At 43.7% G+C, this 23,953-nt stretch overlaps 1 protein-coding gene across 1 annotated transcript; it reads right to left on the bottom strand.

Moving 5' to 3' along the window:
• Positions 1 to 2,549: 2,549 nt before the first annotated feature.
• NLRP8 (NLR family pyrin domain containing 8) lies at positions 2,550 to 23,021 on the bottom strand (the record flags this gene model as incomplete). The annotated part of the gene is made up of 9 exons (XM_024757193.1): positions 2,550 to 2,948; positions 6,387 to 6,557; positions 9,658 to 9,828; positions 11,536 to 11,706; positions 13,129 to 13,284; positions 16,054 to 16,221; positions 18,959 to 19,129; positions 20,191 to 21,790; positions 22,947 to 23,021. Coding segments are annotated over 9 exons (2,813 nt in total), but the record flags the coding sequence as incomplete, so codon positions are not given.
• Between the last annotated feature and the right edge of the window lie 932 nt (positions 23,022 to 23,953).

Below are 23,953 nucleotides of genomic sequence, written 5' to 3'. Positions count from 1 at the left end.
CCAACAGAGGAATGGATAAAGAAGATGTGGTGCATACATACAATGGAATATTACTCAGCCATAAAAAGAACATTTTGCCAGTTGCAGCAACATGAATGGACTTGGAGGGCATTATGCTAAGTGAAATAAGTCAGAGAAAGACAAACACTGTATTTTATCACTTATATGCAGAATCTTTAAAAAATGCAACAAACTAGTGAATATAACAACAAAGAAGCAGACTCACAGATATAGGGAACAAGCCACTGGTTACCAGTGGGGAGGGGGAGGGGCAAAAGAGTGGTGGGGGAGTAGGAGGTACAAACTAGTGGGCGTAAGACAGGCTACAAGGAGGTAGTGCACAGCATGGGGGAATTTAGCCAATATTTTGTAATAAATGTAAATGGAAAGTAACCTTTGAAAATTGTGTAAAAAATAAAAATTTTAAAAAAGTGCCCATCTCGGTTAATAGCAACACCAGCTACCTTGTGCCTCGAGCCTCCACATTAATGGTTACCTCCCAAAGCAGTTCTTTCTTTTTTTCTGGCTTTATTGAGGGAATCATCAACGCTGTGTAGGCTTAAGTTGTATAACATGCTGATTTCATAGACATATATTGCAAAATGGTTACCACAGTAACAATATCTCCTACTTCAGTGGTTCCCAGATTTCACTGCAGGTTGGAATCACCTGGGGGAACTTTTTTTTTTTACATCTTTATTGGAGTATAATTGCTTTACAATGGTGTGTTAGTTTCTGCTTTATAACAAAGTGAATGAGTTATACGTATACATATGTTCCCCTATCTCTTCCCTCTGGGGGAACTTTTAAAATCCCCCATACTCAGGCCGCACCCATTCCAATTAAGTCAGGATGTCTGGAGCTGGGAGCTAGGCTACAGCATCTTTAAAGATTCCGTGTTAATAAAGTGTGCCACGAAGATGGGAAACCTCGATCATACTTTCAGCCTGGCTCATCTCAAGGCATATTCCCTCCTTGCTTTAGCAAAGTGGGGGTCTCCTAGGTTCTTCTGGGGAACGTGTCAGTTGGGGGGGGGGTCTCTGGCTTTACATCGCCCACCTCCGAGCCTGCCCACCCCAGGCAAAGCATTTTGGGCAGCCTCACCTCAGTCACTGTGAATCCTTTTAGCAATGCATGACATGTGAAATTCTGGGCTCTGGAGAACAAATTAAAGCAAATTTTCACTTTAGAGTCCGACTTTGGACGGACATTTATTTCTGTCCACCCCTGAAGAATGGACTGGGGGTGGGGTTGAGGGTCTCAACTGCTCTAACTTTTGCAACAAAACTCCTTTAGAGAGTTGAGAAACCAATGTAGGTAATACCCGGTCACCACTTTGTGTAGAATAAGAGGACTGTTTCAAAAGAAAATACTTGTATGACTGCTTTCTAGATCTTTGACTTCTAAATGCTGCCCTAATACTTTAGTCCTGTGCTAGATAGCTGGGACCTGAAAAACTGCAGTCTGGGGAATTCCCTGCTGGTCCAGAGGGCCTGGGTTCAATCCCTGGTTGGGGAAATAAATCCCACAAGCCACATGGTGCGGCCAAAAGAAAAAAAAAGTGCAGAGTCTGCCCTGTGATGTGCAGCCTATTCCACGACGTTGCACAGGAGGCCACCTGCACATTCTAAAGCTTCTCAAGGTCCCGTGATGGTCACTAGGGAGACAGAATTCAGGAAACCACCCTCTAGACCTTCCAAACTGGGTCCAGGTTCAGCCTAGTACACATTCAAGAGAAATTCGCTTTAATTTGTTTATTAATGGACTAAACTCCTTCAAAAAAAAAGTTGAGTCCTACTTCACTTTTTATTTTTATTTATTTATTTTTGGCTGCATGGGGTCTTCATTGCTGTACGCGGGCTTTCTCTAGTTGCAGAGACCTGGGGCTACTCTTTGTTGCGGTGCGCGGGCTTCTAATTGTGGTGGCTTCTCTTGTTGCAGAGCATGGGCTCTAGGTGCGCAGGCTTCAGAAGTTGTGGCACACGGGCTCAGTTGCTCCGCGGCATGTGGGATCTTCCCGGAGCAGGGCTCGAACCCGTGTCCCCTGCATTGGCAGGCAGATTCCCAACCACTGCACCACCAGGGAAGTCCCACACTTCACTTTTTAAAAAAAAGTTCCTTAAACATGAGGTGATTTCCCTGTTCCATCACTTGCTATATTATCTCCCTCAGAAATTTTCTCTGGACACTTTTTTTCCTATACTTTATTATTATTTTAAAAACTTTTTATTTTGTATTGGATTGGAGTATAGCCAGCTAACAATGCTGTGATAGTTTCAGGTGCACTGCAAAGGGACTCAGCCCTACATATACACGTATCCATTCTCCCCCAAAGTCCCCTCCCATCCAGGCTGCCACACAACATTGAGCAGAGTTCCCTGTGCTATACAGTAGTGGACCCTCTTTCGAGGCAAGATGTTTTCCTTCGTAACAGTTGATGTACAAGTCTATTTGTAAATAAACAACACTTGACAAATTTTTGAATTGCACTCATGCACATTTTTAATTCAATTCTCACAATACTCCAGTAGGTGAGTCAGGTATTTCCCAGAGACAATGCTAACATGACATATTCAATGACTTCCAGAAGCCAGGAGTAGAAGTGAGCTGGAACGCTGCTTACCGTGGTGCCCCCAATTCCGTGACTAATCTACGTCTGACACGTGACCTTCAGTATCTCCGAGGGAGCTATGTGGAGGTCACGCGTTACACCATTTCCCAGAACTAACTGAGCCATTGTAGACTCAGAACGGCCCACAGAATAGGAAACCATTGCCCAATTTTTCATCAGGAAAAAATTATGCAGGGCGGCACCGGATCAATTCGTCCACTCTGCCTTATCACAGCACTCATCTTTCCAGTCCTGAACTATCTTCAGGATTTTGTTGTTCACTACTGGGCCCTCCAGTCTTCTCATCATATCCGCTCCATCGCTCTGTTTCTTCTCCCTGAGAAGGATAAGAATCAGATTTGGTTCTCCTACGCTCGGTTTTCTTTTGCAGTGCTGGAAAATATGTAAAACCTCTAGGACAGAAATGTACCACCCATGAGATTGATATAGTAAGTCTCCTACGTACGAACACATTCTGTTCTGAGAGCGCGTTCGTAAGTCCAATTAGTTCATAAGTCCAAAAAGTTAGCCTAGGTACCCAACTAACACAATCAGCTATATAGTACTGTACTATAATAGGTTTATAATACTTTTCACGCAAATAATACATAAAAGCAAAGAAAACATTTTTAATCTTACAGAACAGTACCTTGAAAAGTACAGTATAATAGCTGGCATCCCGGGGCTGGCACTGAGTGAACAGGAAAGAAGAGTTACTGACTGGATGAGGGAGAGGAGGTGGGAGATGGCAGAGCTGAAGGATCCTCAGCCATAGGAGACTGAGGGCAAGAGGCACAACCAATAGAGGACGCACGCACGAGACAGTGTATGCCAGACAGGCATACGCAGATGTGAATGCACGTTCACATCTCTGAAAGCTCGCAACTTGAAGGTTCATATGTAGGGGACTTACTGTAAATGGAATATTGCCTGCCGTATCAGTAAACAAAGGATGTCACAGTCATCAGTGATTGCAACCCAGTGGTGAGCTGGTGAGCACCGAGGGAACTCAGGAAGGAAACAAAGAACACCTGCCATCTAGCAGCCATCAGACTGCAGCCACTCCCCACGGTGAGCCCCGAGGGAACTCAGGATGAGAAAACACAGGACACTGGTCCCAAGTAGCTGAGATACATACCAAAGGAATGATTTCAGTGAGCCCAGAATCTTGCATCTTCCCATACATAGAAAAGTGCTATATGCCTTAACTCGAGGTATCTGCTTTTCTTTTATTAACAGTAATTTTTTGTTCCTACCACCTGCCCTTTGTTGCAAAACTACTATATATCCTAGCTCCCCCCTCACCTCCTCAGAGCAGTTTTCTCAGGGTTACTTGAGACTCTGACTCCTGGGCTTGAAGTCCTAAAAATTCCTACTGAATAAAACCTACCTCTCAACTTTTAGGCTGTGAATATATTGTTCAAGTCAACAAGCTCAAGATCAATGGTGCAGCTCTCAAGAGCTCAGGGGTGAAGCCCAGGTGCCTTGGATCCACCAATTACAAGGTGTGGCAGGTGCCTCCAAGTGGCCCCAAAGATCCTTCTTCCTGTTATTCACACTATCATGGAGCCCCCTCTCTCACTGGGCTATAGTGGGTCTGTGTGACCGTTAGAATAAAGCAGAAGGGATGGGTCTTTCAAGATTCAGTAATAAAGGACTGTGGCTCTGTTTGGGGGACTTTTGCCCCCCCCCCCTTCTTCCCTCTCCCATCACTTGTTCAGGAGGGAGCCAGCTGCAACGTTAGGAGCAGCCTTGCAGAGAGCAACTGAGGCCTCCTGCCAACAGCCACGTGGGTGAGCTTGGAGGTTGGTCCTCCAGCCTCATCACCCTCCAGTCAATACCTTAACTCAGCTCATAAAAGAGCCTGAGTAGAACCATCCAGTTAAACTGCTCCCGTATTTCTGACCTTCAGAAATTTTACAACAGATGTGTGTTGCCTTATTCAGCATTGAGGTAATTTGTTCCAGGGCAATAGATAATGAAAACACCAGCTGTTTCCTATGACCTATACCCAGAATCCATCGATAATTGAGATCATGATGGTTTCAGGCACTGAACTTAGTGCCTTATAGATGCACTTTCTTCCAATCCTCATAGTGTCTCCTGGAGGAGGATGCCAACCCAAAATTACAGATGGGGAAACAGAAAGATCCACTAAGCCCTTCACAGCCGCAGATCTGGTAAGTGATGATAACACATTCATTTGTTTAAGACAGGGGAGAAGATGAAGAAACAAACAGTTTAAGAGCAGATGGCTACGTTTTTACTTTTTTTTTTTACAGTTGGCCAAGAGGCACATGAAAAGATGCTCAACATCGCTAATTATTAGAGAAATGCAAATCAAAACTACAATGAGGGGACCTCCCTGGCGGTCCAGTGGTGAAGACTCTACACTTCCAATGCAGGGGGTGCAGATTTGATCCCTGGTCGGGGAGCTAAGATCCCACAAGCTGTGAGGCATAGCCAAAAATAAATAAATAAAAAATTTTAAAAAACCGCAATGAGCTACCATCTCATACCAGTCAGAACAGCCATCATCAAAAAATCTAGAAATAATAAATGCTGGAGAGGGTGTGGAGAAAAGGGAACCCTCCTACATTGTTGATGGGAGTATAAATTGGTACAGCCACTATGGAGAACAGTGTGGAGTTTCCTTAAGAAACTAAAAATAGAGCTACCATATGATCCAGCAATCCCATTCCTGGGCATATATCCAGAGAAAACCATAACCTGAAAGAATACATGCCCCCCAGTGTTCACTGTAGCACTGTTTCTGATAGCCAAGACATGAAGCAACTTAAATATCCATCAACAGAGGAATGGGTAAAGAAGATGTGCTACATATATACAATGGAATATTAATTACTCAGCCATAAAAAAGAACGAAATAATGCAATTTGCAGCAACATGCATGGGCTGGAGATTATCAAACTGAGTTGAAGTAAGTCAGACAGAGAAAGACAAATACCAGATGATATTGCGTATATGCGGAATCTAAGAGAAATGATACAAATGAACTGATTTACAAAACAGAAACAGACTCACAGACTTAGAGAATGAACTTACGGTTACGGGGTTGGGGGGAAGAGTGGGGGGGAGGGGTAGATTGGGAGTCTGGGATCGATATGTACACACTATACTTAAAATAGATAACCAACAAAGACCTACTGTAAAAAACAAACAAACAAATATTTTTAAAATGCAAAAAAAAAAAAAGGGCAGACAGTAGAATCCAGGTTTATTTCCTCATTTCACACGCAGGAGTTGTGGTTTGTCAGCCACATGAAGGAAACTATAAATCCCCAGGAGGGCTTCCCTGGTGGCGCAGTGGTTAAGAACCCACCTGCCAATGCAAGGGACATGGGTTCGAGCCCTGGTCCGGGAAGATCCCACATGCCGCGGAGCAACTAAGCCCGTGTGCCACAACTACTGAGCCTGTGCTCTAGAGCCCGCGAGCCACAACTACCGAAGCCCATGCGCCTAGAGCCCGTGCTCCGCAACAAGAGAAGCCACTGCAATGAGAAGCCCACGCACCGCAACGAAGAGTAGCCCCCATTCAATGCAACTACAGAAAGCCCATGCGCAGCAACGAAGACCCAAAGCAGCCAAAAATAAATAAATAAAATAAAAAATTTATTAAAATAAAAAGCCCCAGGAAAGGAACAAAGGTCGTTAGCAACATCTGCCGACAGCATTTGGGGTCCAGAATCTCACTGATGATGAGGAGGTTTCCTAGGGCTATGCATCCTGCACAGGGAACCCAGCGGAGACTTACAGAGAGACCTCAGATCCCCACTTCCTCTTCCTGACGGCCTCACGCAGGTGGAGGATGCCCCCGAACCCGATGTCGTTCTTGCTCAAGTCCAGATATCTCAGAGTTTGGTTGTTGAGGAGCACAGAAGCCATGGCCCGGCAGCAGACGGAGGTGAACAGGCACTTGTCCAGCCTGTGGGAGAGAAACAGGCAGCAGAAAAGTCACCACATCCCTCACCTGAGAGCTGAGCCAGCCTAGCTGCTCACAGCCTGGAAATCACACTCTGACCGGAATGAGTCATTTCATTCCAAGGAGCTTACTTTTCTTTTCAAAGATGTTATTTTATTTTGGAGTATAGTTGATTAACAATGTTGTGTTAGTTTCAGACATACAGCAAAGGGATTCAGTTGTACATATACATGTATCTATTCTTTTTCAAATTCTTTTCCCACTTAGGTTATTACAGAATATTAAGCAGAGTTCTCTGTGCTATACAGTAAGTCCTTGTTGATTATTTTAAATATAGTAGTAGGACTTCCCTGGTGGCACAGTGGTTAAGAATCCACCTGCCAATGCAGGGGCAGGGGTTCGATCCCTGGTCAGGGAAGATCCCACATGCTGTGGAGCAACTAAGCCCGTGTGCCACAACTACTGAGCCTGTGCTCTAGAGCCCATGAGCCACAACTACTGAAGCCATGCACCGAGAGCCCGTGCTCTGCAACAAGAGAAGCCACCGCAATGATAAGCCTGCACACTGCAACAAAGAGTAGCCACTGCTCGCCGCAACTAGAGAAAGCCCGTGAGCAGCAATGAAGACCCAACGCAGCCAAAATAAAATAAATAAATAAATAATTAAAAAAAAAAAAAAAAAAACCAACCCAAGACTAACTTTCTGGAGTAAAAGAATTGTGACCTCCAGAACTCCCTTCGAGTAATTATTAACAAAAATGAAATCCATTATCAGGACTAATCCTAGAAAGTAAGGATGTAACCTACTGTGATTTAAATGCTCTAGAGTTATGTGATATCACTTATACGTGCAATATTAAAAAGAACACAAATGAGTATATATGCAAAATAACAGTGAGGCAGGAGATAGATGGGCTCCAGGCTAGACATTCACAACTGGCCTCCTGTTTACACTTCCCTGGGTGAGAAGAAGGTGGGTTCCAGGCCAGACATTCATTATCAGCCCCCGTTTACATTTCCTGAAGCAAGAGACAAATGGACTCCAGGACTACGTATTTATGACCGGATTCCTGTCTATATTTCAAGATCTGCACCTCGATATAAAAACCAGTAACAGAAATAGGGTAAATAACTAGACACTGGACATTTTTATGGCAGGGACAGAGTGGGACAAACTCTGTTGGAAGATCAAGAGGTTACGTATTTCCCATCCTTGGGGCAAGGGAGACATTGCACATGTGCAGAAAGGCTCCTTGGGGGTCAAAAAGGAGGGGCACCACCCCACAACATGTGATGCTAAGGCCCTCCCATAGGCCTCTGGGCTGAAATCCATCTTGGATAAAAGTTGCACATGCAGGTTGGGGAGGGTCCTAGGGAAGGTCAGGTGTGGAAAGAGAAATCAGATAACTGGCCAAAGGTAAACAAAGACCCGGAAGAACTGCCGTATATGAATGACTTAACCTTAACCGCCTCTTTACAGGTCTCCTCCTCATTAGGGAGGACACCCATACCCTTGCTCTCCGGGTGTGCGTCTCTCCCCTGCTTCTATCCTAACTAAGCAAACTGTTTCTGTGTGCTCTCCCACTTGTTGCTGTGCTATGTCTCTAATAATAAACTTTGTACCTGTTTTACAGGTTTCTTTTTTTGCCTCCGTGAGAAATGCATTTTTCACTGGGGCAAGAGCCAGCGGGTGTGGTGGCTGGGATTCCTGGGTTTCATCCAGGCTCCCCAGGTTCAATCCCTGGGCAGGGAATTAAGGTCTCGCTTCACGCCACCGCTCACTGCCGCCTCTCCGAGATCAGAAGCAGTCTCAGAGACATAGAAAACAAACTGGTGGTTACCAAAGGGGAGAGGGAAGAGGGGAGGGACAAATTAGGTGTACTGAATTAAGAGATACAAAAATAGATAAGCAACAAGAACATCTTGTACAGCATAGGGGATTGTAACCATTATCTTATAATAATGTTTAATGGGGGTATAATCTATCAAAATACAGAATCACTATGCTGTACACCTAAAACTAATATAATATTATAAATCAACTATACTTCAATAAAAAATAAAAGCTAACATTTCTGAGTGAAAAACGTGATCTAGACTTAGAACCCAGATCATACCAATAGTGAACAGAAAATGCAGGTAGGAAAGAGGCAAAAAAAAGTTGTATATGTATAACTGAATCACTTTGCTGTACATCTGAAACTAACACAACATTGTAAATCAACTATACGCCAATAAAAAAAAATAACTCAAAAAAAAGTTTCAACCTTTGTCATCAGAGATGTCTATAAATCTTTTCTAAATATTTAGGGTAACCACTAAAACAATTAAAAATAGGATGAATTCTTTCGAATCCCTTGGCTAGTATGCATGTTAGCATAGAGACCTTTAGGAGAAGGAAAAAATATACACAAGAAAAGATTCCCTAAGCATAAACATTGATTTTGGAAGACTCGCCATCTAAGGTATTAGTCTAAAATTAACAAATTCTTCTTTATCTTTCATTGAATGGAAGAATTTAACAATGGTCCTTAAACTCTAACATTCACAGGAATCATGGGAGGTGTTTGTGAAGCACAGACTGGGGGGTTCCCCACCCTCAGGGCACCACAAGATCCAGCAACCCCACTTCTGGGAATGGACCCAAAGGAATCGAAACCAGGATACGGAAGAGCTGCCTGCACCCTCATGTTCATAGCAGCGCTATTCACAATAGCCAAGACACGGAAGCAACCTCTACTCCCATCGACAGATGAATGGATAAAGAAGATGTGGCATATACATACAATGGAATACTACTCAGCCGATAAAAAGAATGAAATTCTGTTTGTGACAACATGGGTGGACCTTGAGGGCGTTATGCTCAGTGACATAAACCAGACACAGAGAGACAAATGATGCAAGAATCTGCCTTTCTAACAACTTCCCTGATGAAAATGTTCCTAGTCTGAGGACGGTACTTCGAGAACCACTGCTCTGAAGTTTCCAAGTCCTCCAACCAAATGGAGGGAACACCCCAGAAGTGCAAAACACATTCCCACATTCTACCCCAAGAGAATTTTACAGACACTCGGTCTCAAAGAAGGAAACGGGGACAACTTACTCAAGAATCTGTAGGCCAGAGTCAGGGTTCATCAGGGCCTGACAGAGCAGGATCAGCCCGTCGTCCTTCAGGCTGTTAAAACCAAGGTCCAGACTTCTCAGGTTTTTATTTTTATCAAGAGCAGAAGCCATATCCGGACAGCACTCAGAGGTCAAGGCACAATTTCTCAGCCTGCAGAGAAATACCAACAAAAACACCCTTAGCTTTCTTTCCCGCCTTTTTTTTTTTTTGGTATAACAGCTTTATCAAGATATAATTAACGTGCCATATAGTTCACCCATTGGAAGTGTACACACCATTGGTTTTCAGTATATTTACAGAGTTGCACAACATTTACCATGATTCTAGACCGTTTTCATCACCCCAAAAAGGAAAACGGTGTACGTTTTAGCAGTCATTCCCAATTTCTTCCCCCACACACCCCAGCTCTAGCAACCACTAATCTGATTTCTCTTCCTGTCAATTTGCCTATTCTAGACATTTAATATAAATAGAATCATACTATATGTGGTGTTTTGTGATTGGCTTCTTTCATTTAGCATAATATTTTCAAGGTTCATCCACTTTGCAGCATGTATTAATATAGTTTGTTGCTTTTTATGGTTGAATAATATTCCATCATATGGAGAGACCACACTTTATCCATTCATCAGTTTTTGGACACTTGGATTGTTTCCCACTTTTTTGTTGCTACAAATAATGCTGCTATGGAAATCCGTGTACAATTTTTTGTGCAGATTCTGTTTTTATTTCTCTTGCATGTATACCAAGGAGTAGAATTGCTGACTCATGTTACGTTTCTGTTTAACCTTTTGAGGAGATACCCGTCTGTCTTCCGAAGCAGCTGCACCATTTCCTGCTTCTTTTTGGGATCCTGAAAGCTTCAATGGGTTCAGGGGATATTGTGTGTCAGTTCGGCATTTCTGCTTTTACTAGCCAGCAAATTTCTTTACGGTTTAAGACAGCCTGAGTTTAATTTCTGTCAATGACAGCCAATGTGCTCTGATACCTAGGGGAAGTCATTTCAAGAATTCAGGATAGAGTGAGATAAACACCAAACAAGATATCACTTAGTATGTATGCTGGTCCATATCACTGAGGTTGATACATGACTCACTTCTAAGCAGAAAGCCAGGTCACATTACATTTTTCTGATCTCAGAGGTATAACACTCACTCCCAAACTCTAGGAGTTAGAGGAATACATTGGATCAGAGGTTCCCAAACCTTCTCCATTTATGCCCTCCTTAGCATCTCACTTTTTTCACATCACCCCTGTACTTCATTAAATTTTGCTCTGTGGAATTCCCTGGGGGTCCACGGGTTAGGACTCCACGCTTTCACTGCCGAGGGCCCGGGATTCAATCCCTGGTCAGGGAACTAAGATCCCACAAGCCGCACAGCATGGCCAAAAAAATTTAAAAAATAAAATAAAATCTGTTAAAAAACATTTTTGCAATGCACTTGCTCTGGTGATCGCGATTGCTAAAGAAGGAGCTTCGCAAAGATATGACATCATTGAAAGGAAGGTAGCACAACCTGATGTTAGAACAGAACTACCTCACGCTAATAGTTCTTGCCGTGATGAACAGATGTCAGTATCTCTTACATTTAACATATCCTGCAGCGCCTCTCTGAGTTCACCCCTGGGTACTTGGGCACACAGTTTGAGAACTCTGCCGCTAGATAATTTGCCTCTGAAACTGAAATCATAACCACCTTCCTCTTCATTATGCTTTCTTCCAGTATCAGCACAATGCCTAAAATGCAGTAGGCACTTAATAAGTATGTTGCATAAACGGACACATATATCACAGTTGCTCTCCACTGCCCTATTCTACTCCGGGGAGCTCCAAAAAGAGGACATCTGGGGACTTACACCAGCCTCTGCAGAGGATACTGAGAGCGTTGCAAGGCATTCCAAAGCTGTTTTGCCCCATCGTCCTTCAAGGCATTTTTTGCCAAGCTCAAATGGGTCAGATTCTTGTTACTCGCAAGAGAAGAGATAAGACTTTTGCAGGAAAGTGACGTGAGGTCACAGTTCTCCAACCTGTGGGAGAGACACACACAGACAGGGTGTAATTTAATTCATGCCCCCGACAGGATTTTCCTTGTCTCGTGCTGAGAGATGAAGATTTCAATCAGGGCTTTCCTTCTAAATGCAAACGCCTCATCCTACTTCTGTTACCAGCTCTTAGGGCTTCCCAGATTTAAGGGGGAGGATAGAACTTTGATGTGAGAAGCAATTGGGGATCAGGAAAACAGTTACAGAGAGGGATGAAGAGGGAAGAGAAAGGGACCAGCAATGACTAAACAGTAAATAACGTATGTGGAGGTGACCTGGGAAGAGACACCATCTCACAAGGTAAAGAAAGATAGAAACACGCACTGAAGACAGAAGCGGGCACTCGTATTAGAGAAACTAACATGTATAGGAAGGTCCTGAAAACGTTTTCATGTGTGGTGAGGGAGGTGCAAATGTAAACAAGAAAGTATCTAATGTTGTAATAACTTTGTATGGTGACAGGTGATAACTAGACTTATCATGGAGATCATTTTGTAACATAGAAAAATATCAGATCACTGCGTCATACACCTGAAACTCATATAATATTGTAATTCATTTATACTTCAATTAAAAAATAATAAAGTGGTACTTGAGTCACAAATAAACAATAACATGTTATTTTCTGCTCAAAAGATTGGCAAAAGCAGTAACAGTAACAAGAGTCGGATGAGAATTTGGAGTTGGGGGAACTTTCATACTCACCATTGGTGGGACTGCAAATTGGTACCAAGAGTCTGGAAACAAGCCTGGTAGAACTGAAGATGAATGCTCTCCATGACGTGGCAATTCTCCTAGCGTGTGTCGGTGTGTCAGTGTGTGTGTGTGTGTGTGTTGTTAATAGCTCAACCCTCGGTGGCAAGTAAGATGGACACCTAAGTTGTTGCACATCCATACAAATGTTATCATTCAGCACCAAAGAGGAACAGCCTATAGAAACAACTAAACACTGATGAAGACTAAAATGTCAGTTGATGGGAAAAAGCACACATTGCTCAATGAGGCCACTGATGTGAAATTCAAAGCACTGCAAAACTGTGCTCTGTTTCAGATGGCTATGGGGGCGTGGGGGTCATGGACTTGGGGATTGATATGATCAGTGGGGAAGGAAAATAGTACGGTTAAGGCTCTATTTCAAAAACTGGATGATGGGTACATCAGGCTCATTATAGTTATATATTCTAGGATATTAGGTGCAAATTTGTACTTTTATGTAGTTCTGTCTCTCTGTCTCTGTCTCTCCGTCTGTCTCTCAGCTCAAGACTTCATTGCCCCATCTATGTCATTAACAATCACGACTTAATTTTGCTCCATTATACACACATTCCCCCACTTCTGTTTTTCTCCGAGAAACACTCAATCTACCAAACAACTGGGCAACAGCATGACAACCACAAAAAGACTTACGACAGCTTCTCCAGTTGGGCCACTGGCAGGTGGTGACATGGTTCAAACCTCTCCAGGGAGCTACGTTTCAGCATTAGAGTCTTCAGGTGAACATTGTTTTTGAGATTCCTGGTGAGATCAGCCCAATTTCTCGGGCTGAAAGGGCAATCTTCCAACCTACAGAAGCCACGCAAAAACACTGAACCTTAGCTCCTGGGGAAAATGGTACCCACATAGCCACCTAGACCTCACCTACTGTCTCATATCCTTGTTCTTCACCCAAGAGTGACTGGAGGGGTGATTTCCATCTTGCCTGAGTGAACCCGCATCAAATTCAGCGTCTGAATTGCAAATAATCAATAGAAAATAATACACACTCAGGGCCATGACAAATTGGCATGGGCTAACTGTCGGGCTCTAATTCCAAACCAGGGACTTGATTCTGCCCCTGAAACACAACTTCTTTTTAACATTTATTGGGCAAACCATTTTCAGGATAAAGAATGAGATTCAGTCAAACTATGGCCCGTGGACCAAATTTGCATTACCACCTGGTCCTGTACAGCCTGTGAACTGAGTGATCTAAAATTTTTCTTTAAATTTGGGCTTCCCTGGTGGCGCAGTGGTTGAGAGTCCGCCTGCTGATGCAGAGGACGCGGGTTCGTACCCCGGTCCGGGAAGATTCCACATGCCGCGGAGCGGCTGGGCCCGTGAGCCATGGCCAGTGAGCCTGCGCGTCCGGAGCCTGTGCTCCGCAACGGGAGAGGCCACAACAGTGAGAGGCCCGCGTACCGCAAAAAAAAAAAAAAAACTTAAAATTTATTTTTGGCTGTGTTGGGTCTTTGTTGCTGCACATGGGCTTTCTCTAGCTGCAGCGAGAGGGGGTTACTCTTTGTTGCAGTGCTCAGGCTTCTCATTGAGGTGGCTTCTCTTGTTGTAGAGCATAGGTTCTAAGGTGCACGGACTCAGTAGTTGTGGCGCACGGGCTTAGTTGCTCTGTGACATGTGAGATCTTCCCAGACCAGGGCTCGAACTCATGGCCCCTGCATTGGCAGGCAGATTCTTAACCACTGCACCACCAGGGAAATCCCTAACATTTTTTTTAATAGTTAAAGAATATTTTGTGACACTTGAAAATTAAATGAAATTCAAATTGCAGTGTTCATACATAAATAAAATCACTAGTAAATTATATAATTATTACAGTTAATAATACAATTGATACTTAATAAATCATTAAAGTTATTGGTGAACTCTATGAATACATAATTATTGATCATAATAAAGTTTTATTGGAACACAACCATGCCTATTCATTTGCATATTGGCAATGGATATTTTAGCACTCTGTCACCACTATTTAATTCAGATGTTATAGCAGAGTTGAACAGTCGTGACAGAGACTGTACGTCTTGCAAAGTTGAAAATATTCCTTACCTGGCCCTTCATAGAAAAGGTTTGCTGAACGCTGACACCGATAATAATATAGTAAGAAAAATCAGGAAGTAATGAGTTTTAACTATTACCTTTGTTTTTTAATATAATTTATTCGATACTAAGTTTCTGTGAGTTAGTTTTTTAATAATGCTGTTTGACAACCCTCACCAAATTCCTGAATGTTTAACAATCAGCTCTTGCAAGCCAGGGTGGGCTGGCCCAAGCTCACCCCTAAGGCTATGGTTTCTCTATCTCAGACACCCCTGGGACATCATATTGTAGTTTTCAAGCTGAGTGAAACTTAGAACCAGAAGGTAGAATGGTGGTTGCAGGGGCTGGGGTGGGGGAAATGATGGTCAAAGGGCACAAATTTCCAGTTATAAGATGAATAACTTCTGGAGACCTAATGTACATCATGGTGACGATGGTTAACAAGACTGTAGTGTATACTTGACGTTTGCTAAGAGAGTTGATCTCAAGTGTTCAGATGGTGGCTTTGTGAGGTGGCACATGGGTTATGTAGCCTGACTGTGGCAATCCTTTCACAGTGCACACATATATGAAATTGTCACCTTAAAAAATATCTGAGTGAACAGCCATAAAAAATAATGAAATATTGCCATTCACGGCAACATGGATAGACCCAGAGATGATCACACTGAGTGAAGTGATTTAACGACAAATATTTTGATATCACTTATATTGGAATCTAAAACATGATATAAATAAATTTATTTATGAAAGAGAAACAAACTCACAGACATAGAAAATAAACTTATGGTTACCAAAGGGACGAAAGGGGTGGGGAGAGGGATAAATTAGGAGTTTAGGATTAACAGATATACACCATTATATATAAAATATATAAACAATAAGGGTTTACTGTATAGCACAGGGAACTATATTCAATATCTCACAATAACCTATAATGGATGAACATCTGCCAAAATATATGTATAACACAACAATGTAAAGCAATTATACTCCAATAAAGATGTTAAAAAAATATATATGTAGGGCTTCCCTGGTGACCCAGCGCTTAAGAATCCTGCCTGCCAATGCAGGGGACACGGGTTAGAGCCCTGGTCCAGGAAGATCCCACACGCCGCAGAGCAACTAAGCCCATATGCCACAACTACTGAGCCGGCGCTCTAGAGCCTGCGAGCCACAACTACTGAAGCCCGCACGCCTAGAGCCCGTGCTCTGCAACAAGAGCAGCCACCGCAACGAGAAGCCTGCGCGCTGCAACAAACACCCAACTCAGCCAAAAATAAATAAATAAATTTATTTAAAAATATATATATATATATATGTATAACTGAATCACTTTGCTGTACACCCGAAACTAACACAATATTGTAACTCAACTATATTTTGATAAAAGAAAAAAGCTGAGCGAAACTGACAACTGATTACCGTAAGATGTCAGGCACGCTGAGCACGTAACCCCCCACCTCTGAACGGACCGCCTGGGTACCAGGGTTCTCTCTCCATCCCTCCCAGTCTCACCTCAGACACTGTAGAAAACACTGGGGGTGTTTCAAGGCATTGCACAGAAACTCCATGACCTGGCATCTCACTTCCGTGTCTTGTATTTCCAAGTATCTCAGGTACTGGTTTTCCACCAAAACCCTGATTAAGTCTTCATTCAACACGAGGGGACTCACGTGCCTAAAGCTGCAGAGGTAAGCAGTGTCTGGTTATCACAGGCTCGCATCAGCCCATCAGCTCTTTTTTCTTGAACAGCTTTATCGAGGTATAATCGACACACCAAAAAAAGTGCGTCTATCATATACCTAATGCACCCAATTTCATGAGTTTGGATGTGTTCATACACCCATGAAACCATCACCACAATCAAGGTGGCTAATTAGTTTTTTTTCCCCCTCCAGCTTTGTTGAGATGATACAGATAACAATGTATCAGTTTAGTGTACATCACTTGTTGATTTGATGCACTTACATATTGCAAAATGACTACCACTTGAGCATCAGCTAACCGCCTCCATCTGGTCACATACTTACCATTTCTTTTGGGGGGTGAGAACATTGAAGATCTATTTTCTTAGCAACTTTCAAGTAAGTAGACCATACAGTATTGTTAACTACAGTCACCATGCTGTGCATTAGATCCCCAGAAAGTATTCAATGTTTAACTGGGAGTTTTATAGTACTTTTTTTTTTTTTTTTGCGGTACGCGGGCCTGTCACTGTTGTGGCCTCTCCCGTTGCGGAGCACAGGCTCGTGACGCGCAGGCTCAGAGGCCATGGTTCACGGGCCCAGCCGCTTTGCGGCATGTGGGATCTTCCTGGACCGGGACACGAACCTGTGTCCCCTGCATCGGCAGGCGGACTCTCAACCACTGCGCCACCAGGGAAGCCCTATAGTACATTTTGACCAACATTTCCCCATTCGCTAATTAGTTCTTCTTCGTTCAATCAGTCCATAAATGCATGAGGCCCCTTTCTGTGCAGCCCAAGAGGCTCCAAACTGGATTCTCTTCTCAGCTCAGCCTCCTAGTTGGACGACCTTACGTGAGTCACTTAATCTCCCCGAGATTCATTTCACATACTCGAGAAAGCTCATGACATTTTCCACTTAGGACGTTCGTGAGAATTAACACAAGTGATGCCTGTGAGAGGTTATGCATAGGGCTTGATGTAGAAAGGAAGGCACTCAAAAAATGGGAGCTAGGGACTTCCCGGGTGGTCCAGGGGTTAAGACTTCACCTTCCAATGCAGGGGGTGTGGGTTCGACCTTTGGTCCGGGAGCTAAGATTCCCATATGCCTTGCGGCCAGAAAAGCAAAACATAAAACAGAAACGATAGTGTAATAAATTCAATAAATGTTTTTGAAGAATTGGTCCACGTCAAAATAATCTTTTTAAAACAATGGGAGTTAATGATAATCATTATAACAACAGGAGAGAAAATAGGTCAGATACTGGTCAAGTGGGCTATTTCAAGGAATTTTGATGAAGTATTGAGTTTCTGGGTTTTAAAAACCATAGGGAGAGGGTGTATAAGGTGATAGCTAAGAGAACTGATTCTGGAGTTTAAATCTGTATTCCAATTACATACCAGCTGTGTAACCTCGTGCCCTAGCTTCCTCATGAAATACCTACTTCTTTAGGATGGCTGTGAGTTTTAAGAGCACTGAAATGTAATGCTGGACCTAAGACAGCCCAGCAGAGGGTGAGTGCTACATAAATGTCTGTACATTTTTTGCTATTGAAGATAATGTTGCAGTGATGTTCTCAACCATTCCTCCGAGTATGTGCATATGTATTTACCTTGGGTGGATTTTAAAAAGTGGACCTTGGGGTCAAGGTGTACATGCATTTTTCATTTCGTAGAGCCCGCCAAACTGCAACTGGATCTGGCTCACCTTCTTCCCTCCTTCATGGAAATCTTGACCTGTGACACGCAGGGGCCTGCTAAGCGTGATTCATCACAGAAGTGTGGTGTGGTGATGGAGGAGGTGAGCCTCAGACCACCTGAGATGGGAAGCGTTCCCCAAAGCTTACTAGCTGTGTGATCTCAGACAAGTCACTTAACCTCTCTGGTTCTCCCTTTAAAAAACTCAGGATAACAGTACTTACCCCAAAGGAATGCAGTGGTACACCATACTAAGTACCTGCTTAGCACATCACCATTCAGGCAGTAAAAACAACTAGGAGTTTTAGTTTTTTGAGGAAACTCCATGCCATTTTCCACAGTGGCCGCCAATTCATGTTTTCACCAACAGTGCACTGGAGTTCTCTTTTCTCTGCATCCTCACCAACACTTACTATCTCTTGTGTTTTTGATGACAGGTGTGAGGTGATATGTCATTGTGTTTTTCATCTGCATTCCTCCAATGTTTAGTGATGTTGAGCCTCTTTTCATGAGCCTGTTGGCCATCTGTGTGTCTTCTTTAGAAAAACGACCTCACTTACATGTGGAATCTAAAAAATAACGAAACTCATAGAAAAAGAGATCAGATTTCTGGTTGTCAGAGGCGGGGGTGGGGGAATTGAGCGAAGGTGGTCAGAAGGTACAAGCTTCCAATTATAAGACAAATAAGTGCTGGGGTGACTGTAGTTAACAATGCTGTGTGGTAGATTTGAAAGATGCTAAGAGAGTAGACCATTCAATCACTAGGAAAGAACATTTTGGTAACTGTATGAGGTGATGGATGGTAACTAAACTTAATGTGCTCGTCATTTTGCAATATATTATGAGCAGAATATATTATATTTGCAAGTCATTATGCTGTAAAACGTAAACCTACAGTGTTATATGTCAGTTATATCTCAGTAAGACTAGGAAAAAAACCTATGGACGTGGATGCCTTGAGCACATCTAGCGTGAGCAGAGAGGGAAACAGACTGTTTCCATGGAATTCCTTCCAACTAGGACTTGTTTTATACTCACATCAGTTTTTGGAGTTTACAGTGGGGATGTTTCAGTGCTGTAGAAAGGACCTTCACTGAATCAGGATCCATAGTACTGTTTGTCACAGCCAGGACTTCCAAACTCTCATGTGTCCTAAACACAGAGCAGAAGTCTTGCCACCAGAGATAACACCTATCACTGCCCTCTGGTCTGTGTGGGAGAAAAAGAGAAAAGGGCTCATCGTTAGAGATTAAGCTTGAGAAAACCTACTAGCAAACCCAGGGCTTCCTTATGATCACAGACCCCTTTGTGACTTTCAAAAGATGCCCTCATTTAAGAAGATGCCCAGCAGAACTGTTACAGGATTTTTCATTTCATTCCAGGAAGACTCGTGGCCTCACTTATATTGTCCTATGACTTAGGGAAAAAAGGAGTTGCTTTTTAATCACTTAGGATTTATATGAGGGCAGAGATTAGGATGCAAAATATCATCCATATCTTACTCTGTGCTTATGAAATTGTTACCAAAAAGAAAAAACTGTATATAGGAACAGAACAAGGGAAAATTATTCTTTCTTTTTGGGGGGTGAGGGAGGGGCACGGTGAGCCAGAATCCAAAACCCAGAGAAAGATCTGCACGTAGCGTCTTTGGCTCTGGGAACACCTCGAATTTTCTCCTTCATTCTTCCCCATCATAGGAAGTCCCGTTGGACAGCACTTCCTTAGAGACTAAAAGGCTTATGAAATACAGAATTGGGGTGATAGATGAAACAGAGTCCCCACATACATGGGAAGGAGGGTGTGCAGCATAGAGGCAAAGTAGGTGAACCACTCATCTTGTTTTTCTCCAGGATTCTCCCAGTTTTAGCATGGAAATCGGCACCCCAGGAACACCTTCTGTTTGTTTTTGTTTGTTTGTTTTAACATCTTTACTGGAGTATAATTGCTTTACAATGGTGTGTTAGTTGCTGTTGTATAACAAAGTGAATCAGCTATTCATATATCCCCATATCTCCTCCCTCTTTCGTCTCCCTCCCATTCTGCCTATCCCACCCCTCTAGGTGGTCACAAAGCACCAAGCTGATCTCTCTGTGCTATGCAGCTGCGTCCTACTTGCTACCTATTTTACGTTGTGTTCTGTTTTAGACTGAAAGTCCCATGTGCAAGGGATCCCCTCAAGACGGAGGTGGTCGCCCTAGATGCCCAAGAGATGGTAAGCAAGGTCCCCGATAGGACCGTGAATCTACCAAGGGAAAGATGGGCGCACTTACCCAGAGGCAGGAAGGGGATCCGGGTAGAGCCTGCTCGCTTTGGTGATGATCAGGGTGATAGTCAGCTCTAACTCCTGCAAACGTCGACAGAACTTGAGGCAAAAGGCAGACACTTGCACGTCTTTACTTCTGCTGATGACCAAAGTAGCTTTACGATAGTTGTTTAGGATCTGACTCACAAATACCTCCTCCCGGATTTCATGCAGACAGTTGAATAGCTGTGGGACCCCGTGGTGTGGGGTTGGTGGATCGCATTCGTGTGGCTCGGCTGCGACTTTCAGCAATTTCTTCTTGTTGCCCAAGGACACCTTGCATCCGAACACCTGCTCCACGGCTAGAGCGCACGTGTCATTTAAAAGGCCAAATAAAAAAAGTGCCATCTGGGTGAGATGGTTTCTCTTTCTTCCGGGATGTGCTATCAGACGTAGGACATGGAACCGGTCCAACACATGGAAATTTCTGAGTCTTCGTGGGAAGCAGAGAACATACAACAAGGCAGCAAAAAATTCCTGGAAGCTCAAGTGGGCAAAGGCGTAAAGGTCTTTGTTGCCCACCACCCTTCGAAAAATATTCGCGCTGAGAAAAGTCTCGATGTCTGTTTCATCCAGTCTGGCCAGATTGAGATCTCTCTTATTAAACACCCATCTCCTTTCCCACATACCCTCTGCGGCCAAGGAGCACAGACCTTTCAATTGTTCTTGGTGAGTCTTATTGAAAAGGTCTCTGACCCTGGTTGGAAACAAGCTGGAAAGAAAGTAGACGAATACAGCTGTGGCATTTGGAAATGTGTGCAGGAGATTTGCTCCTCTCTCCATCTGCCGTTTCAGACAAGAACATACCATCCAGCAGATGACAGGGACCTGGCACATGGAGAAGAGAATGGTGTTTCCCATGACAAAACTCAAGGCTTCATCGGCTTCGCTCTTGTTCCTGAAGTACGTCCTGAAATACCTGGATCTCTCAGGCACACTAAACCCCGTAAGGGTTATCAGAGACGGGCATTTCAGAAAGGGATTCAAGTTCTTCCAGGAGGTAAACCTAAGGAAGATGATTAGCGTGGCCCCGGGAAGCATTCTTTTGCTCAGCAAACTAGTCAGGAGGACAGACCAGGGCACCTTCTGGCTCCAGTCTTCACTCAGGTCCTCTGGTCTATCTATGAGGGTTGAGGTTAGTTCCTCAAAACCGTCAAAGAAGAGCAGAAGCTGGTCTGCTCTGGATATGATCTTGGACGCCAGAGCCCGAGACCCGGACAACTTGCGTGCAATGAGCTCAGTGAAGCTCTGCTCGTCCAACTGGTCCATCTCCTGGCAATGGAAGTAGAAAGCGTTCCAGAGCTTGTGGGCATAGAACTTGTTTTCTGCCCACTCTAACATCACTTTTTTGGCCAGGCTTGTTTTTCCAACCCCGGCGACCCCCTGAAGAACCACAGTCTTGGGCTGTCTTCCTTGAGGTTTTCTGGGAAGAAGTAGACAGGGTAAGAACGTCTCTTCTCTGTGTAGCTCTTGGTAAAAGAAGTCCATGTGGTTCCCAGGCCAAGCAGTGCTGTTCCATAGGGTCGAATATTCATTCATCAAGTGTAGTCTGTACTCCCGTAATTTATCTGGATGAATGAGAAGGGAGAGATACAGGGTACAGCGTCAGTTGTTTGTGAGAACTGACCGAACAGCCAGAAAACGAGGCTTGACGTCTACATCCAGCTCCAGGACACAATGCATCAATCACGCACGTTTCCGGAGAGCAGGGCCTCAATTAAGAAGCTGCAAGGATCAGAACGGACAACTTGAAGTGGCTTAGACAAAGCAAGAACTGCTCTTTACATAAGAAGTGGGGGGCGGTTATAAAGTTCTTGAAATTGGTTCAGTGACCCCATAGCTTCTATTGGCACCACAGTTCTTTTGGTCCCTTCTTCCTATTTCTTAATTCTCAGAAGATGGCTGGGGTAGCTTTACCTATGTTATTTGTATTTTTTAAATTAAAAAATATATTTTTAAAATTTTATTTTGGCTGCGTCACACAGCTTGTGGGATCTTAGCTTCCCCAACCAAGGATGGAACCTGGGCCCTCAGTAGTGAAAGCGCTGAGTCCTAATCACTGGACCCCCAGGGAGTTCCCTAGAATCCTACTTTGATGGTCCAGGATAATGGAGTAGGGAAAGGAGGGATGGATTAAGATAGCTGCTGTGTTTGCCTATCTGCTGACCATTCCTAGCCTGGCAACAGCACACTAAATTTTTTGGAGAACTGCCCCCTTCGCACTCTCTGACCAGTACTTTGGACAGTGGCTGGACCTACCATCAAGCTGTCTCATAAGCACATAAGCCAGTGTCCACCTGCCAGAGCATTTCACCACGTCATTCATCGAGGAGCTCATGGTGTCAGTTCATTCAGGGGAGTGAGCTCCAGGACTTGTGTTGGACAAATGAGAAATAAGCACTCTGTTTTCCTGCTGGTGTTGCTAAGGGCGGCTGGTGGCAGAAACGGCCAGTGTGCAGAGGAGGGACCACTCAAGACTGAATCCAATTGAAGGAGGGAGAGAGTGATGTCTCGAGGACGTAGCCTGAGCCCCTGCATCCAGCTGGGTCGGTGGCCGGACTTCCCGCTTAGGTGAGCGCACAGCTGCTCTCTTTTCTGAAGTTCTGATTCACAGAAGGGACACTAGACATACGCATTTACAACCCGCCTTGCCTTGGGGACTGGGCTTCTCATCCCCACCCATAGCCTGTTTTCCACCAAAATCTGCACAGGGCCAGCACATACCAGCCTCATCTTCCTCCAAGATCATTTGTGTTTCTCTTGGGTTCAAGGCCTCTGGTTCCAAGTTAGGTAAAATGTCTGGAACAGACAAACAAAGAGCCCCTCATTGGAATGATAAGGTGGACAGAACAGGGAGAGCAACATGGAGGTAACGGGACCTTTTAGGATAGCAGCAGCCACGTCATTCACGAGTCTCATTCTCTCACCACCTTAGTTCAGGGAGAAGAAGATTACCTAGACCTCCCATCTTGATGTTAGGAAGTGTGAAAATGGTGGTGTGTCAGAAGGTCCTGAGGAGGGTGTTTAATAACATATAAATGTACAGCCCAGCCAAACACTGCACTCACACACACACCCATATGTAAATCACATAAACACTTTAATATACATGTATGTGCATTTAGGAAGCAACCTAAATGTCCATCGACAGGTGAATGGGTAAAAAAGATGTGGTACATACATACAATGGAATAGTACTCAGCCCTAAGAAAGAATGAAATAATGCCATTTGCAGCAACATGGATGGAATTAGAGATATGTGGAATCCAGAAAATGATACAAATGAACCTATTTACAAAACAGGAATAGACCCACACACACAGAAAGCAAACTTATGGTTACCAAAGGGAAAAGGTATGAGGAGGGATAAATTGGGAGATTGGGATCAACATACACACATTATTATATATAAAATAGATAACTAATAAGGACCTACCGTATAGCACAGGGAACTCTACTCCATACTCTGTAATGATCTATATGGGAAAAGAATCTCGACTTAACCTTCACCTCCACTCTTGATTCTGTTATTCTGATATTTGAATAAAAAGAAAAAGTCTACCTTAAGAAAAAAGAAAGGTCTCAAATAAACAACCTAACTTTACACCTCAAGGAACTGGAAAAAGAACGAACTGAGCCCAACTGGACCTGGTGAACTCAAGTATCTGGTGTAGTAACTGTAAGAAAGTGATGTGGAAAAATAGGTAGAAGAGAGAGGAAAACAACACCAC

The sequence above is a fragment of the Neophocaena asiaeorientalis genome, unplaced genomic scaffold (genome assembly GCF_003031525.2).
Source record: "Neophocaena asiaeorientalis asiaeorientalis breed wild unplaced genomic scaffold, Neophocaena_asiaeorientalis_V1.1 scaffold1132, whole genome shotgun sequence".
Classification (NCBI taxonomy): domain Eukaryota; kingdom Metazoa; phylum Chordata; class Mammalia; order Artiodactyla; family Phocoenidae; genus Neophocaena; species Neophocaena asiaeorientalis.
Note: the sequence above shows the minus strand (reverse complement) of the source record. Positions and strands in the feature narration are given on the sequence as shown.